Source organism: Melospiza georgiana, chromosome Z (genome assembly GCF_028018845.1).
Source record: "Melospiza georgiana isolate bMelGeo1 chromosome Z, bMelGeo1.pri, whole genome shotgun sequence".
Taxonomy (NCBI): domain Eukaryota; kingdom Metazoa; phylum Chordata; class Aves; order Passeriformes; family Passerellidae; genus Melospiza; species Melospiza georgiana.
In genome coordinates, this window is record NC_080465.1 from 49,321,436 (window position 1) to 49,339,079 (window position 17,644).

The 17,644-nt window shown below is 35.7% G+C and overlaps 1 protein-coding gene across 2 annotated transcripts in view; it reads right to left on the reverse strand.

Moving 5' to 3' along the window:
* MTREX (Mtr4 exosome RNA helicase) overlaps window positions 1-17,644 on the reverse strand; it is a 42,000-nt gene that overhangs the window by 7,819 nt on the left and 16,537 nt on the right. For both annotated transcript variants that reach the window (XR_009115890.1, XM_058043423.1), the window contains exons 16-21: window positions 8,399-8,549; window positions 6,490-6,662; window positions 6,143-6,211; window positions 1,987-2,115; window positions 902-1,012; window positions 419-607 (exon numbers count right to left, since the gene is read on the reverse strand). Coding sequence is in view for 1 of the 2 variants with exons in the window: in XM_058043423.1 (XP_057899406.1) it covers window positions 419-607; window positions 902-1,012; window positions 1,987-2,115; window positions 6,143-6,211; window positions 6,490-6,662; window positions 8,399-8,549 (822 nt within the window). In the remaining variant the exon portion in view is untranslated. The remainder of the gene's footprint in view (window positions 1-418; window positions 608-901; window positions 1,013-1,986; window positions 2,116-6,142; window positions 6,212-6,489; window positions 6,663-8,398; window positions 8,550-17,644) is intronic.

Sequence of the window (17,644 nt, forward strand, 5' to 3'; positions counted from 1 at the left end):
CAAGTAATTGCTTCCAGGCTGAGAGTCAGCTCAGGAAGCAGCAGCACAATGATTTCTTTGGTGCACTACTCAAGCTAATAAGCCCCATCAATTCAACTTAGGTTTGCACAAATGTATTAAAAATATCAATTAAAATTATCTATGAAGACTTTTCCTACACAGCATTGTGCTACGTCTAATCAGTGAAAAAGACCCCTGTAACCTTCTAATTCCTGAAAATTTCCTCTGAAGCTTTCTTTTCAGACATACATTTGTACCAAGGAAGGGCATACTACCAACTCAGCCATTTTGTTAGTGAGATTCAGTAAATTTAAAAGAGTTGATTTGGGCTTTGCAAATAAAAATAAAAGGAAGTAGAAAGACAACCTCCCTCCCCCCTCTGTAACTAAACACAAAGTAATTTGGTTTGTATCTTTACCTGTGCTTTTTTTTCACAAAGTTTGTATATGGTTTCCAAGTTTGGATCATTGTGAAGAGGATGTGAATACATCCTATGCTCAAATGCCTCTATTTTTTGGATCACTTTTTTCAACCCTTGGTCCTTGATGCCCATGTCATCAATAGGATCTAGTAAGGGTACTCCATCAGGAAAACGTCTCTGTACCTCCTAAAATGATGAAAAAGTTTTTTTTATTTTTTGAAGATAAGTAACAGTAAAATTAGCTGGCATAACTATAGAGACACAGGAGGCTGTAATGTTAAAGTTATGTGATGTTTCAGGAGTTTTCAAAATCTGCTTAAAATTACTTGACAAGGAAAAACAATTGACATTGCGGCTGCCAACGCCTTTAAAGAATAAGGGTGTGATAGAAACTTTACACAAATTTATTACAAGTTGCCTTGGGTTTAAGAGTACCTCACTAAGCAGAGCAGAGTACTTACACAGTCTAGTGGAACTTACCAGTACAGATTTTAACACACTTTGCCTGTTATCAACAGGCCTCAGGTCTTTTGGTATGTAGAGGCGGATACTGCTGATAGCTGAGACAAGATGCACCAAAACAGGAACAACCTATCAAAGAGAGTGTAGTAACTCATAAATCAGTAAAACACATACCTCTTATTATTGGTCCAGGGCAAAACCTTTTCAAGGGAAAAGGAAGACTTAGTGCTCAAGAACACAGTAGCGGGTAAAGGAATATCAGAAAGCAGGAAAATGCGACCAATAACCTAAAGCATTCACAAAGAAGAAAAGTAATTGTCCAAATGGGAAAATTCTGAATGCAGTTACATGTGGAGAAAGACTACAACTGAAAACAAAACAGCAGCTTTTCTATTACCTTGCATCTTACTTATTGGAATACCTCTTCTGATCCAAACCAGACCAATTATTGTCATATACTTAACTAAGAATGCTACCAGCAGAGAACATCAAGACAGAAAATACATCTTCCTAAGTACGAAAACCATCATGACACCATGAAGAATCACTACTGCATTAAACTACAAGGTTTAAATGGAGTTTCTAAGAACAAACCTGCAGACAAATTACAAGGCAGTGTAACTGTTTGTCTTGATATTTGAAATATCAAGGGTTTCAATTTGAAAATTTTAAATAGTGCAAATATTTTCACTGAAAAAAAAAAAATCAATTTATTTTTAGAATGAGAGTTTTGCGAAACTGTCCAGAGAGGTGGTGGAGTCACCTTCCCTGGAAGGGTTCAAGGAACAACTGGATGTGGCACATCGTATGACATTCAAGGGTTGGACTAAATGATCTTGAAAACCTTTTCCAGTCTTAATAATTTTCATAAATAAAAAGGAATTCTATTCCAGAGACAAGATATTGCTAAAAAAAAAGCACCTGTCAAACGGTACTACTAAAAATGGATTACTTTAATTTATTAAGAAGGCAGAGTTAGAATCTGTATGCCTTTCTCTTCCTTAAATGCATCAGACCCTCTTTTACCAGTGTGCAAATGGTTTGGAAATGAAGATTTGGGAAAGTTTATAAGGAACTACTGAGAATAAAAACATGTAACAAACCTGCATCTCTCCTCTCTCATCAGGTCTGGCTGGCTTTGCAGACTCAGTAGCAGAATTTTTCAAACTGTCTTTGCTGCAGCGCAGGAGCACTTCGACTACATACAATGGGTCCAATTCACCGGAATTTGGCTGTTGAGGTTACAAAAAAAGAGCAGGTCTGTAGCAGTTATTTTAAAATACAAACAGGAATGAATGAAAAACACATGATTTCTCCAACATTAAAGGTACAAAATTAGCTATGTCTCTTACAGAGTATCAGCTCAGTGTTGTACTACATTCTCAAAACCCACACTCTGGTAAACTGATCCCCCCACAGAAAAACATACTTGAAAAAATTGCCCTCCTCCATACTGCCAGAGTAGCCTAAAGTCTGATTGAAGTTTCAGCTGCATCTGCATTTTCTTCTGTATGTAGCTCATTTGAAGTAAGTCAGTATGCTTTAAAACTGTAATGCATATTTGCATCATGCTAGCAGTACTGAATTTTGCATTTGAAAAAAAAAACCACCAAAATTTGGGGCATCTCTTTCATTTGCAGGTTTGCAGGTTCAAGTTCTCATGCACAACAAAGACCGCAAAAAAATCTTTCAAACATAACAGCTTGTGTCTGTGGCAAGCAGAAAGCAGCGTCTTGCAGGGTGCATCTTTACACAACCCAAACTGTATCCATCACATCCGACATTCATTTAAAGAACACAAACATGTAGATGTGGAGATTAAAGACTACTGTTCACAAGGCCATAACCTTTTTTACACACCGCTTTAAAAAAGACTGGCAATAGTTATTTGGATCAACATGCAGTAGGGTTGCTCAAATACACTCCTACTATGAGCAAGTATTTTTAGGACTTCAAACAGAAGTAAGTTATAGGCCTTTTCAAAAACATTATTTTCAAAATCCCACCTTAACTCAGTTCACTTTTACTGGGCAATATTATTCATTACAAATCCACAACATACTATTTTATTTCACTGCATGCCAGAATTTTTAAGATATTCTCAGAAGTGCTACAAGAAAGTGCCATCATAAACTAAGGAGAAAAACAGAGTTATCCTGTTGTACAAGCTAAATTATTTCTTCAAGAAATGCCAATTACTTGCTGAGGAAGAAACTGTTCCTCTGAGTTATATCCTACATTTGCAGAAAGCAATGTAGGAGATCCAAACCACTGCCACCCTCTAAATTACAATTTTAAAACACCCACATCTACCAGATCAGTATCCAGACAAAGCCAGGAAAGGTACTGCTGACTTGAATGAAGCTCACTCATAGCTGCACAAATGTGCTACAGAAAATACTAGAATTAGAGATGTCTAGAAACTGTCTAAAAAGAGAGGAAAAAATATTTTTACCTGTGATTCTACTGTAAACTTACTAGTAAAGCAGGAGTATAAAAATCATAAATATCTGCTGCTAATATTATTCTCCTTAAGTTTATATACACCAACATCCTTGAGAAAATGCTGACTAGATGTGAGTCAATCTACAACTGCTTTTCTTAACATGTACTGTTTCCTTCCATGCGTTTCTTACAACAGTATAGGTACTAAAAACCACTACAACCTAGAATTGCAATGGACGTTTCTATATGCAAGAATAAGAGAAGACTAGAACCTTTAAAACAATTGTTAGCCACAGACTTCTCTGTAATATCAAGTTCAAATGATTCTTTAATTCATGCTGCATCAATTCATAGAACAAAATTAAGCCCTTTTGAGCAGAGTATGGAAGAATTATTCGAATTCTTAGGATTTTAGATTTGCCCTGAAACAGCTCTTACTTCAAGTGTTTGGAAACAAAACAAAATAGGAAGGATGATTGTGCCCCAGAACCAAGAAGGATAGAACAAATAACAAATTCAGAGTCCCAGATAAGTAATATCAAAGTTACGGAAAATTCAATGACCATGACACAGCACTAAAAGAGATGTTTATGTAGTAAACGTTATAAATATAAAAGGATTATAATAATCTAAACAGGGAAGATAGAACTGCAGCATCTCAAATTTTGCTATCAATAATTGTTAAGAGACAAAAATTTCATGTCTACAATCAGCGATGAAATAATACCATCAAGAGCACAACAGTAGCATAAGCTCACTGGTGACACAATCCAGTGAAAATAAAATTTCTCACTCAAAAACTTTTATGGGGTTTTATAAATTCCAAAGGACATAGTTATTGTGCTGCCTACTATAATGCAGGATATATAGCAAGCATCTCTGCTTGAGACAAATTCTATTCCGAACAACAGTAGACAGGAAAGTGCTGTTTGTATTGACAGTTTCATGGAACACTGATTTGTCTAAACATATTGGAAAAGCAGCTACACATAATTAATAATAAACATAATTGACATAGCTCATGCATTTGCTTTCACAGTGCAAAGAAGAAGGAGTATTATGTGAAATACAGACATACTTTAACCTGAAATTCATTATTAATTGTACAGATTTCTCATTTAAAAAAGGATTTAGGAACTATGATATAGCAAAGAAAATTTTGCAACTGAACTAGTGATACAGTCTGAATTCAACATAATTCCTAAAAGTAAACCCAAAGAACTGCTCTTAGAAGCAGATGAAGGTCTAAAGATACAGCATAAGTAATATCTTTCTGGTACTAAATAAGTATACTGGTATACTTTAATTAGTAAAGGGGAATGACATCTGTGTCTCAGGACAAAAATGCATTGAACAGACACTAAAACGGGTAAACAATAACTTCTTTAAGTAATTTGTTTTGCCTCTGCTCACAGAAACTAGTCTTTCATACCGACTTTAGAAGTTACACAGCTTTAAGTTTGTTCCTTAATTCCCAGCACCTACTGTCATTCTTTCCATCCACACACTCAGAAGGAAAAATTCAATCCAGCTGCTAGAACCACTTAATGAAAAAAGAGCTGCTGGAGTCACATCCATCTCTTGCAAAACAGTCCATAATTTCAAAGCTAATATTCAAGCCCAAAGGTTTATATAACAGTGACACAGGCCAGATAGGGAAGGCAAATATATATGTGAATAAAATATGACACAGATAGAAGAAATGCCTCCAAGTGACACAGAAGCTGGCAATTTCACAGAGAAAGCTGGGACTAGGGGACAATCTGGTTTATTGCTGTGTGTCTCTCTGTGAAAAGCAATCTACAACCAAAGATTTAAGCAGCAGCAGTAACAGCCCAGTTTTTCAACTTGAAAAAAGAAAGAAATATGATTTTCAAAAGGAAGATGGAAAACAAAACAGAATCTCTTCTAATAAGTTCTGTATGAACACATTTTTCTCATTTCCTCTTTAGTGAATATATGTTAGAAAAGCACCAAAAGGTGCCACAATGAACAGGCACCACCAGAATTTAACAGATACAACTTTGCATTTAGATCTAGCAAATAAAGCCAATGCTCTGCTAAAATTACAGCCAAAATGCTATCACAGAAGAATATGGTTGTAACTTAGGTTTTCATTTACAGAGCTAAGTAGCTGGTCAAAACATTTTTGAAAGGGAGACCAACATATCATCTAAGGGTTACACAGAGACCAACTATGAAAATGCATTTCTGGAAGTCTGGCTTCTATTGCATCACTGCCCTGTCTTTTCTTCCAAATGTCCTCAGATCCATTTCTACTGTTTTGCTCTCTTTGTATTTTAGTTTTCCAAGTTTATGGCAACGTCTCAGAGGACAAGCTATTCCCTGTTTCATGTCCTAATTAGGACTCAAAGCAAAGTTTGCCAGTTTAAGATAACCTTCTTCATAGAGCTAAATGTCAGTCTCCCACTGTTCTCAGCCTTCTCTTAGGGCTTCTGTAGATTTTCTGAGAGAAAACATTAAAGTATCTTTCTCATGAACAGCTTAAATTAGCACTGGCAACATTTTGGAAACAACTTAGTTTGAAACGTTTTCAGTGGTATGTACAAGCAAGCATTTCTTCCACAAATATATTAAAAGTTAAAAACTGAACACCAGACTTGGAGTTTCCTTCATCCTCTACAGCTTCATTTCTTTACACTTTCACTTCAGGAAGTTCAGAGCTTTTTGTAAATTTGGGGTAAAAGGAAATATTTTTGCCTTTGAGAAGTATAAATAAATAGGAGTTTTATCTTATTTTCAGAAAAAACAGTCAGGTATATATTTTGGTAATGGAGAGAATGTGTATTTTACCTTAACATTTGATTTCTTAGAGAAATTAACAACCACTCCCCATCCGTAGTCATCACCTTCATTCTTCACCTGGAAATATTACAAGATGTTATAACGTAACATATATAACAACATCCTGGCAAGCACAACATTTTATATTTTTGGTATTTACAATAGCAGTTGTGGACTACTAATAATCATGAAAACAGTATTTATTTTAATGCATTATTGAATGCTTAGCAAAGAAACTCAAGTCAAAATTGGTGCTTAGTGTGACATATGTAGGTAAACTAGCAGACATAAATGAACCTTGCAGATTTCACAAATAGGTAGAAATGAAAAACAAAACAAAAGAAAAATCAAATTACCTTTACTAGTCTTCCTGGCTGTAGAAAGGGCAAGCAGTACTTTGGTTTGTGAATATACTCTTCAATATCTTTACCCAGTTTTGCAAGCTGCTGGCGGATTCTGTAGTATATCACCACATTTTCTTCATTGGGAATTACAATTTTGTTGTACTGTGCTTCCAAATTATTGACTCCTACAATGAAAAGGAAAATGTCATGAAAATTAATAGCTGCACACAGATTAAGGAATCAGTGTTTCACTTTCAGATCTCCATGATTAATATTTTGTGACCACTTCTAGTACTAATTTTTTACTTACGGTAATCCATTCTCTGGAAAGCTAGAAATCTGTAAATTTGTCCACTGAATTAAATACCAGTGTTATTTCCTTACAATAAACAAGCTTGAGAAACTGGAATAGGCTGGCACCCCATTATCAGGAATAACTGATCTAGGTTTGCACAGAAGCCCCATCAAAACTTGCAATGATTTTGTAGAAAGATCTACTACTGCTTTTTATCTCCTCCTACAAAAATAAGATTGCTCAAAGATATCTTCTAAAAAGATATGTTTCAAAAAGAGGAAAGTTGTTAGAAGAAGATGGTCCTCCTAACTTGTTTTCGGCTCTGATTTATCAGTTGAAAATCAGTATTTTCTTCCTCCAACATTTTTATGCCTTATTTAAGCAAATCAGTTTTTATTCTAAACATTATGATTCATTCTCTTATTCTGGTATTATCACCAGCAAACAAAAACTAAGAACAGACTATAAAAAAATCTTTTTCCTCTCTACCAACTCATCCTCCTACATGCTGTTTTTGAAGGCTCGTAAGTGGCCTGGAAGTCCCACTTCACTGGGACTTGAGAGACAACTCGGGGAAGTGGTCCTTATTTTCACCTACCAATTTTTAAAAGAAATAAGCCATCCATTCATACTCATGGCATATTTTCTTCCTTAGCCTAAGTCGCCAATTCTCTTCTTTGTGTTTTTAATTGCAGCTGAAGGGATTACAAAATTCTAATGCCCAGTATGGTGCCTAAACTGAAACTGTCCAAGAGCTATGAAAAATGTTCTTCAGCTCCATTCTTCTATTTAAAATCAATGCTGGAATGACAGAATAAAGATCCAGACATGCCAACTGGAAGAGGGAAATAAATACTATATTTAACTACTACTACACCTGCAAACTAACAGAAAGATAACTGAAACCCTCCCTCTGCATGGCTATCAAAGCTACATGCACATGCACACTTTCTCTCTTAACATTCAATTAAGAAATGAACAGATAAACTGCTCAATAATCATAATTACCTCTCACGTTCTTAAGATTCTCCTGGACTAAGTTTTGAAAGACTCATTCTCAAACACTGGTTGAAATTTCCAGACATTGACTTTGGCTCATGAAAACTCACTATTCAAGGATTATAGGTCAAAATGTACTTACTCAGTGGAGTGCAATTAAAAGTCCCAGATCTCTCGGAATTTTTCTCTGTATTATAATTAAGTATTTCTCACCTATACTACTCTTGAATGCAGTGCACTTAAGTTCTTTTTACATCTTGTACTGAGATATGAAAAGGTTTTCTCCCATAAGATTTTTTTTCCCTGCATTTCGAAATAGCCATGGGACGTTTTAAATTGCTCCTCCTTCATCCCACCCTATAATTTAGTGATGTGACAACCATTCTTGTCTGACTCACAGAGGAAAGCTCTCTTCATAAACTGATGGAACATATCAGTATAGGTCCTAAGAACAAGAGGAAATTACTGAAACTATAACATGGCAACAAATGGTGCACTGGCAACTGTTGGCAGGGAAGACAAAACTGCACAGGTAAAAACTCTCAAGAGCATAACAAAGCATAATAAATATACCCAACTTTACTGTGTATTACGCCTACTCACATTAGAATATGCAGCAATACTTACTTTCCACTATTTCTGGAATAGTTCTGTAATGCTGGAACTGATAAAATGATTTTTCTAACATGTATTCAGGGTTAATTTCCTCCACTCGAAGTAAGTTCAATACCATGTTGTATGTCAGGTGGAAAGCACTGTTTAAGGGATCAGCTGAACCCTGAAAAAGATACAAGAACATTTTTAATTTGAAAAAAAATATTAATTGTGGCATATAAGAACACATTGGATAAATCACAATGCAGTATTTCATATGAGGAGCTGCTTTCACAATTGCACAATTGCACAGTTAGTCTTAAATTTAGATTACATATTGCATAAAATCCTAAACAATTTTATTATGCTGAACATGTAAAAGTATTTGTTCTGTATAGGTACATATCACAGCTAGGATATAATAAATTATATTTGAATGAAAAGGACAGGTAAAAAATTTAGATATTTCCAGTAGTTTACACTTTGGATGCCATCATATTAACTTGAAAGTAATAGTTACTTAGCTATTTAAAGGAATCTATTATTTTAACACTAAAAAATCACTTATTTGTAAGTCCTAAGATATACTGATTACATTGGTATCTAGGGAATTTTGTACAAAAATAGACAATCTGTTAGTTCTTTAACTTGAATTATGTCTCATTATAAAATTAATGTAACTTGCAGGTAGCTTGAGAGAAGTTGTGAACTCTCCTCTGGACATGGTCCTGGGCACCCTGCTCTAGATGACAGAGCCACGGCTTTGGAAAACATGACCACCACAGGTCCCTTACAACCCCCACCATTCTGGGATTCTGGGAAGTTAAATTTTTTTTTTTTTTGACAATGCAGTATGTACAGGTATTTTGATCAACCTAAGAATAAAAGATGGTGGGAAAATATTACAGGGAACCATTATCTTCTTGATCCATTCTTATTTTTTAAGAATGTCTACTATTGTCCTCTGTCAAAAAAGACTAGTGTACTAAGTGAATGCATCTTTGGTTCTGATTCATCATTGGCTGTTATTATGTTCTATCCAAGAGGACAACCTTGTTATTACGAAAGAGTAAACAATTAATTAATATGGGCTAAAAAAAACAGTTATTCAAAGAACAAACAAACACTTGAACAGTGTCCAAAGAAGATCTAGAAGAGCTGAACACACAGCCTCTCCAAGAAAGGGCAAGCCTGAGAAACTGTCTCTCACTTAAATGTCAGCACAGAAGGCCACCTTGATACACCAAATTGCTGAAATCAGATGAGAGAGATCCAACATTTCTGAAGTACAGAACTGCCCAACCAGTCATATAACCTTTCATCCAAGCTAGTTCCAAAGGAATGGGTATCAGACAGTCCTTCAGAAAGGATAAAAGGGAAATTCAGGAATTATGAAATAGAAAATTAAAGCTTGTGTGCAACTAAAGCAGAGGAAAACAGAAACAACAGACAGCTGGACAGAATATAGCAGAACAGCAACATAAACAGGATTTTATAAAACCAAGATAGATCTCACAAACATTTCAGAGCTCTCTGAAGGTGTTAACAAGTACGTGCATTACCATACCTCCCTGATTCCTGAAACACTTATGACAATACACTCACCTCCAACAGTGTAACATAATTAAGTTTTTAAGTGTTTAAATGATTTTTAAAAACTAAACTCTTGTGAATTCCTAAACAGAAAACAAGTGCAATCTCATTGTTCTGCAAAACAAAATTTCCCAGAGACTTAAAGAGGGCTGGACTTACAAGAAATGTAAAAAAAGCAAAGACAGAAAAACAGCAAGGTCTGATAAAAATTGTACTAGATGTCTGAAGCTATCCACAAACAACAAATGACAAAGAATAAAATGGCAAGTGAAATCTAATCTGAAAGTATAATAAAAGACAATGGGCAACAGTTTGCAATGGTCTTGTACCTCCTATTCTCTTAAAATAATGTATATATGAAATATAGGAGATTTACTAAACAAGAATTGTCATTTCAACAAGGCCTATGAGTAAATTTAGTTATGATTAAACATTTTAAATAACAACTAAAATTTAACAAGAAAATAAGGATGTTTCAAGATATATTTTTCATGCAACTACAGGATTCTTAAAGTTGCACATATTCTATCAGACATTTCGGAAGCTAAGAAAGGCTGACACTAGAAAACATGCAACTCTGTGCCTTTAGTAAGCTCAAAAATTGCTTTACCTAAACCTTTTATCTTCTTGCAACCAATTTATTTGCTTTTCATTATGAGCAGATATTTCCTTGTCATACCGAATTTAAAAAATCACTGGGTATTAAAAAAATTAACTGATGATTTGTTTATATATGCAAAGGCTGAAATTCAAATCCAGTGGTCTTCCAGATCAAAGTGTACTAGACTTTACATGACAATAATACATTGCACACATTTTTCTTTCAATTTTAAAGATAATGGCAGGAATTCAGATCCCACATCCATTTATGCACTGATATCAGAGTAAGAGACAGTTTGAATCCAAAACTCCTTCACATGTAAAAGATTTAGGAATACCGAAACCCCCTTTGCTTTAAGTGAGACAGAGCTCTACGAGATTACCTTAAAAATGCTAGAATCCTACTCACTGCCTCATTATTTTGCCTCAGAAAAGAACACAATTGTTACAGAAAAGCTTTCAGCATATGTTTATACTGCGAAAGTACAGCATGAATACATGTAAAACAAGTTTTGGATAAATCATGTTCTAATGTTTTGCTTCCCATGACCACTTATTCAATCATTCTAGATTACATCTCTGAGTGGATCATAAATTCACATCTACATTTATACCTCAAGTGTTCTGTATCTCAGAGCAGAAGTACCTTCTTAACTAGACCATGAAATGTGTATTTAAAATAATACTGTCAGTTCTGAAACCACCACAGATGGGTTTTTACAAACTGAAATGTCTCACTAATTACAACATCAACAGTGGAGCTGAGGTGCTCAAGTTTCTACAGATGCCTCTGGTTTGATATATCAAATAAAGATGACAGAACTTCTGTTGCTGATGCTAACCAACACATAGCATAGCTTTTTTGTTAAGACCTGATGAAAGGATTATGTATATACCAACCTCCTGTCCATTTTTCTAAATATATTACTTATTCTGGGAAAGAGAAATTATCACTCCATAAAAAGCTTGCCTCTCTATAACAAAAAATGCCATTTAAAGAATGGCATTTACTGAAGAAGACACAGCAATTATGCCAGTGTCAGCTAACAGTGGTCAGATTCTTTCCTACTGCAATGTCCACTGCCATATTCAGGCATCAGCTAAAAAAGCTGGAATACACTCACCAGCGTGCTATAGACACTAGAGATCTGGCAAAATGCTCCTGTGTGACTGCTCTGATCACACAATGAAACAAATCCTCTTTTCATTCCTGACATCTTGGGAGGGAAAACCTTCACCCTGTGCTTGCAAGACTCACAAACTATTTCAAAGACTAGAACTGTGTGACGCCCCCACCTAAATGTGATCATTACGTGAGAAAACAAGGAATATATTGTAATTTACACAATTACAATATATACACAGAACACAACAAGACCAAACAATTTCTGCAGATTCACTTTAAACACTTTTTCTTAAAATCAGCAGAGTTCAAATATGAAGGAGTGATTTAAAAACAAAAAAAAGCCAGCTATTTCAGAGATTACATAAGCCTTACTTGAAAGGTGATGTCTGAGCCAGCTGCTGATGTGGCAATTTTAAATACATGATCAGCATTTTACCATTTGAAAATATGATCATTCATTCTATTAACACACAGCAGTTAAAACACAAATCCTGTTTCGGCAAAAATGGTGAATTTTCCCTGTTCCATCATCTCATAAACACATCTTTCTCCAAGTTTCAGAAACTCCTGTCTTCTCAGTGTTCTCCAAGTAATATATTTGAAATCAAGAGTTCTGAGAAGCTTATTTTATCTGAAAACTGAAACTGCTACTTCTTCAAATGAAATATGTTCTACTGTAGCTCTACTGTATTACACCTTCAGCACAGCCAGCAAGTTCTGCCTCATGCATTAGTCTTTACCTACTACCCCAGGCTACCAGTGACAGGAGCAATCAAATGAAGCCCTTCCTTCATTTACTCAGCAGCCACATCCAAATTCTGCAGCTGTGTTAGAAAACCTACCAAAATACAGCTGTTCTTCTATACTAAGTACACTCAAGGCATGAGTAGCCCATTCAGCCTTTTATGGCAAATACTAAAGACAGCAATGATTATTGAAGAGACAGTGCTTACCTAAAATCATCTGTCAGATACATAAGGTGCAGAGAAGCAAGTAACAGGAGGGGAGAGAAGATGAAATTTATTACTGACAGGAAAATGGAAAAGGTAGGCTTTTCCTTCCTAACTTACTTTCAACGAGTCTTCACAGTATAAAGTGTTCAACTATGCTGTATTTTGCTTATTGCCAAGATCCAATAAGACATGAATCAGTTTTAACTTACATTTTCTCCATGATGGTTATCTCCTCCTGAAACCCCTTTTTCTGCTCAACACTTTTGCCACTGGCTCCCAGACTGATTACTTTATTTACTTAAAAATATTGTGAAGCATTTAGTTCATCCTCTACCAAAGGGCCTCCTGTCAAAATACATCGACCTTCTCTTCACCATCATCTGCCTCAACATCTCTCTGTCTCTGAGGAAGCTTCACCCTTGCCTCCATAGACAAAGCTCCATATTAGAGAAAGGAAGAACCATCAACCACTCAATGCAGAAGATCAAGTAAAAGCCTGACTTGATGAGAGCTGCAAAAAGAGTTGAAGAGAAAGACTACCTTGAACAGGCATCAAGAGATCACTTTCAAATATACACTGCCTCCATGACTTACTGCTGTTGAAGAATTACCATTCCAGTTCTCTAGACTCCTTTTCTGCAAGTAATCCTGCCTCTCATTCCTTCATAGAGGACAGTCCCCCTCACCTCAAAAATTTAACAAGACTGCAGCATGAGATTATTTTTCTGAACAGTTTTTAGAAAGCAGATTAACTTTGCAAGCTTCTTCCATCCCTCTGAATGACAATTGCCTGGATACATGAGAACAGTCTGCCATATATCAACTAAAGTTCTCAGAAATCAATGCTCCCCTTTGCACATGCAACCGCTTATCATAAAATTTTAAGCTAACTTAACAGAAGCACCCTTTCAAGTTTTCTGAGATTTATTAGATGTATGCAAAAGAATGACAGGGTTAAGTTGATAATGTTAAAAATCAGGAACATAATAATAAACAATTCACTACAAAAAATAATTTAGCCAAAAGCTAAAAAAAGGATGAGAATGTGAAAACTATAGCTTCCATACAGCGTTCACTGTTTTAGCTATCAATAATTTCAGAGTGAATCCTCTTCTTAACGCAACCAAACAATCCAACAGGGGATTCCATACTGGTATAATAATTTCTTGACCACATAAAGAAAGATATAAGGATTGGGATGAAGAAGAAGAAGATCAGTGTATGGATTTGATACAAACAGTATTTTTTCCTTTTTTACTGTTAAGACTTGGAAGCTCTGTCTAACTAGTGATGTGAGAGCTGTCATTGCTGCAATGGCATGTAGTGTTGAGCAAGACATACATTTGTTAAGAGTTACTCCTTCTGTTATCACTTACAGAAGGAGAAAAATATTTACATTTTTAAATTTGTTCCCATGAAGACTGAGGAACAAATTCTCCACATAACATTCTTGTTCTCCAGCCTGTCATGGGAACATCAAATGGCAAATACTGTCTGAAATGAATTAATTTGCAAAGCAAAATAAAGTATCTTTTACAATGATGAAATAAGATACAATATAGGACATAACTGACACCATTTTGGTCCAGTGACAGTTTCATTTGCTTATCAATGTTTCCAGAAATAAATGGAATCAATGAGTTTCCAAAAAAAAAGTAACAAAAACACTTCACAGAAAAAGCAAAGAACAGAACAAACTGGTAATAACTAAAAGATCTTTCCCTTTTTTTGTCATAAGGGGAAAATAGGTAGACTTAAGGTGTCTGTAATAGCCACCATCACAAATTTCTATTAAAACACTTATTAAATAGAAAGTGACTGCTTGACATGCCTGTAAGACACAGAAACACCTCTTGTGAAACAGCAACATGTTTTTTTCCATATATCAGTAATAAAATAATCACACAAGTATTCAGTCTCTCTCAGAAGTACAAAAAACCCCTATGCAGTTACACCGATGCAGATTTACCCGGAGGTACATTAGCACAACAGTAAAATCAATAAAAAACTCTACTGTGAGTTTAACAGACAATGGTACATGGCTATTTTAAGCACAAATTTATTACCAATCTGGCTCACTGCTTTGCCCCAAAAGCAGTTACACCAGGACAAACAGAAGCCACTATGGGTGGCAAAATACTGTTCCTGCAGGCTTTGCTGGCAAAAATACATCAGGCTGGCATTCAACAAATGCTCCAGCTGTAACAGGAGACTTAAAAGGAAAACAATATAACTCTGTTTCTCCCACCTCCAAATACTACCTTCTCAAGTTAGTTCTGAATGATGGAAATTTTTAGTCATTTACCCTCTCTCAAAGAGTAGGCTACTGTTGTAGCCATCATTCGTTTTACTACAGGATGGTAGCTCCAAGTTTTGGTCATCTCCTTGTTTTTGGAAAAAGCAAATAGTATCTCAATCTTCAAGAACAAACTAGCTGATATCCTCAACATATTTGCCACTATAGCTATCAGGACAGTGACATATTTATTTTATGACACTTTACAACTTCAGTAAATATGCAGCATGTTTTAACTTAAAGGAAAAGTGTACCCTAGCAAAGACTACCAACTTCTATAAAATGCTAATATCAAATGAAATTTTAAAAAGTACCTTCTCATCTGTTCATCTCAAACCTATCCTTTTTGTTTTAAGAATATGAGGGCAAAGAAAACAATCTAGTTTAGGCAAAATGCATTCACATTCGCAGTGATGAGTTTACCAAAGTAAATTTTCCAAAAATCTGGAGGAAAACTGCTTTCCACAGACTGAACTAATAAAACTTGAAGTATTTTGTGGTATTAAAGCAGCAACCACAATTAATAAATATAACCTATTAGCTTAGTCCTACAGGCTCTTGAAAATCCTGAGGTGAAGTTCAAGAATGACAAACCATTTTACACACCATTTGATGCTCCTCATTTTCCTACATTTTGATTGCAAACATCAGCATGCTCCTCATTTTCCTACATTTTGATTGCAAACATCAGCAAGAACAGCTATTTGCTGTTCTCTTCCATCTGCTGGCTTGCATAATTATATACAAAACTGTGACTCTGTTCACAAAGGTGTTGGATTATCCATCTCCCTGATCTCTGTGATTTCATGCTAGCATCTTGTTGACTTTAAGGCAATTCAAAATTAAGGTTAGACTTAAATACCTTCCTGAATCAAAGCCTGGAAAATTCCTGCAATGCATACTTCATAAGGATAAGAAAAGGTTGGCAGTTTACAGTAAAAACAATTACTTCGCATTAAAATTATTTTTATCTAAATTCATTTTATAAAGTATCCTAAATACGTGTTTCATTGTGATTCTCATGCATGTCACAACTTTAGAAGAATATTTTACTGTCCTCAAGCCACTAGTAACAATCTATTCCTTTAGATTTTGCAATGTCTTTTTCAACCAGTATTAGTGCCTACTTCCAGGTGAAGTATTTCTCTCCTGATGTACGATTTGGTAGATTTCTCAACTCCTGAGGTATTTTTCCCCCCTAGAAGTAACTTCTGAGTCAAACCAAAGTACCATAGCACAATTAAATAGCATGCTAAGCTGATGTTTGCAGAGAAAACTTTTGAACTGTCTGAACTGCTGTCAAGCTCATTTGTCTGGTACAATAAAACTATTTAAGAATTAAAATAAAATGCAATGAGACTTCTAATACAGCAGCATAGAGGCCAAATAAGGCCAGTACAGCCAGCTCTATAAAATGAAGGTCCTGCCAAGGAACTAGATGTAGCTAGTGGAGTGTCTTCTACAGCTTGGCATTGGGGCACTTAATGTTCCATACACAAAAGACAAGAAAGCATATTAAAGTATTTTTTACCTTGGCAGACAAATGCATTCCTGTATTACAAATAGTGCAGCCAGCAGGGCTGGGGAAAGGACTGGCACTGATGAGGTGACACCTCAGGGTCTTGGGCTCAGTTCTGAGCCCCTCACCTCAAAAAGGATTTAAAAGTGCTTCACCATGTCCAGAGAAGGACAGCAAGGCTCATGCAGCATCCGGAGGTCATGTTTTATGGGAAACACCTGAGGGAGTTTAGGGTGTTTATCTTCAAGAAGTGGAGGCTCAGGGGAATCCTCACTGCCCTCTACAACTGCCTGAAAGGAGGCTGTTACTGAGGTGAGGTCCAGTACCTTCTACTGTGCCTACAGGGAGGAGACCCAAGGAAATGGTCTTAAACTGAGACAGGGGACATTCAGATTAGATATTAGAAACAATTTTTTTCACTGTTAAGGTGGTCAGGCACTGGAACAGGCTGTCCAGGGAGGTGGTGGAATCACCATCCCTGGAGGTGTTCTAGAGGTACATGGATTTGGCACTGGGTAATATGGTTTAGGGCTTGCACTGGCAAATGCTGGGCAGACAGTTGGACGTGGTGATCTTAAAGGCCTCTTGCAACCTTGATGATTCTATGTTTTCTTTGAATTTTTCAGTCCATCTTTCTCTTCCTGTGATAAGGTAAGTGGATGCAATGCACTGATAGCTCAGATTCAAAGTTCAAAACCCTACTTACGTACAACATTTTCAGAGTACAATCACCCATTCTGATAACATGATTAGAGATTATGTTAAAATATTATGATCAGGATTTTTGTCTTTTAGAGACATAACAAATTACCAATGTTGAGTAACTCAACTCTGTTTGTAGGAATGCATCCTTGTAGCATGGCCAAGTTCCAATGGGAGAGATGCTGCACTGGTTACAAAGGCTATCTAGCATCAAAACTTCTTGCCTAAGCTAACACAATAACCTCCTACCTAAGCAGCTTTTAAGTAAGGAAAAGAAGATTTTAAGAAAGGAAACAAAAAAAAATTCCAATTGAATACTTCTTAGTATCATGCAAATGTACAATTACAATTTACCATCTTCAGAAAGCTGCCCCAATAGTCTCTAAGCGTTTGAGTTTACAGATTCATGCAAGCCACCAGTTTACTAACTACTCAGTGGTCAATTACATGCTAAGGATAAACAAAGAAAGCTACTTACACTGCAGAAGAC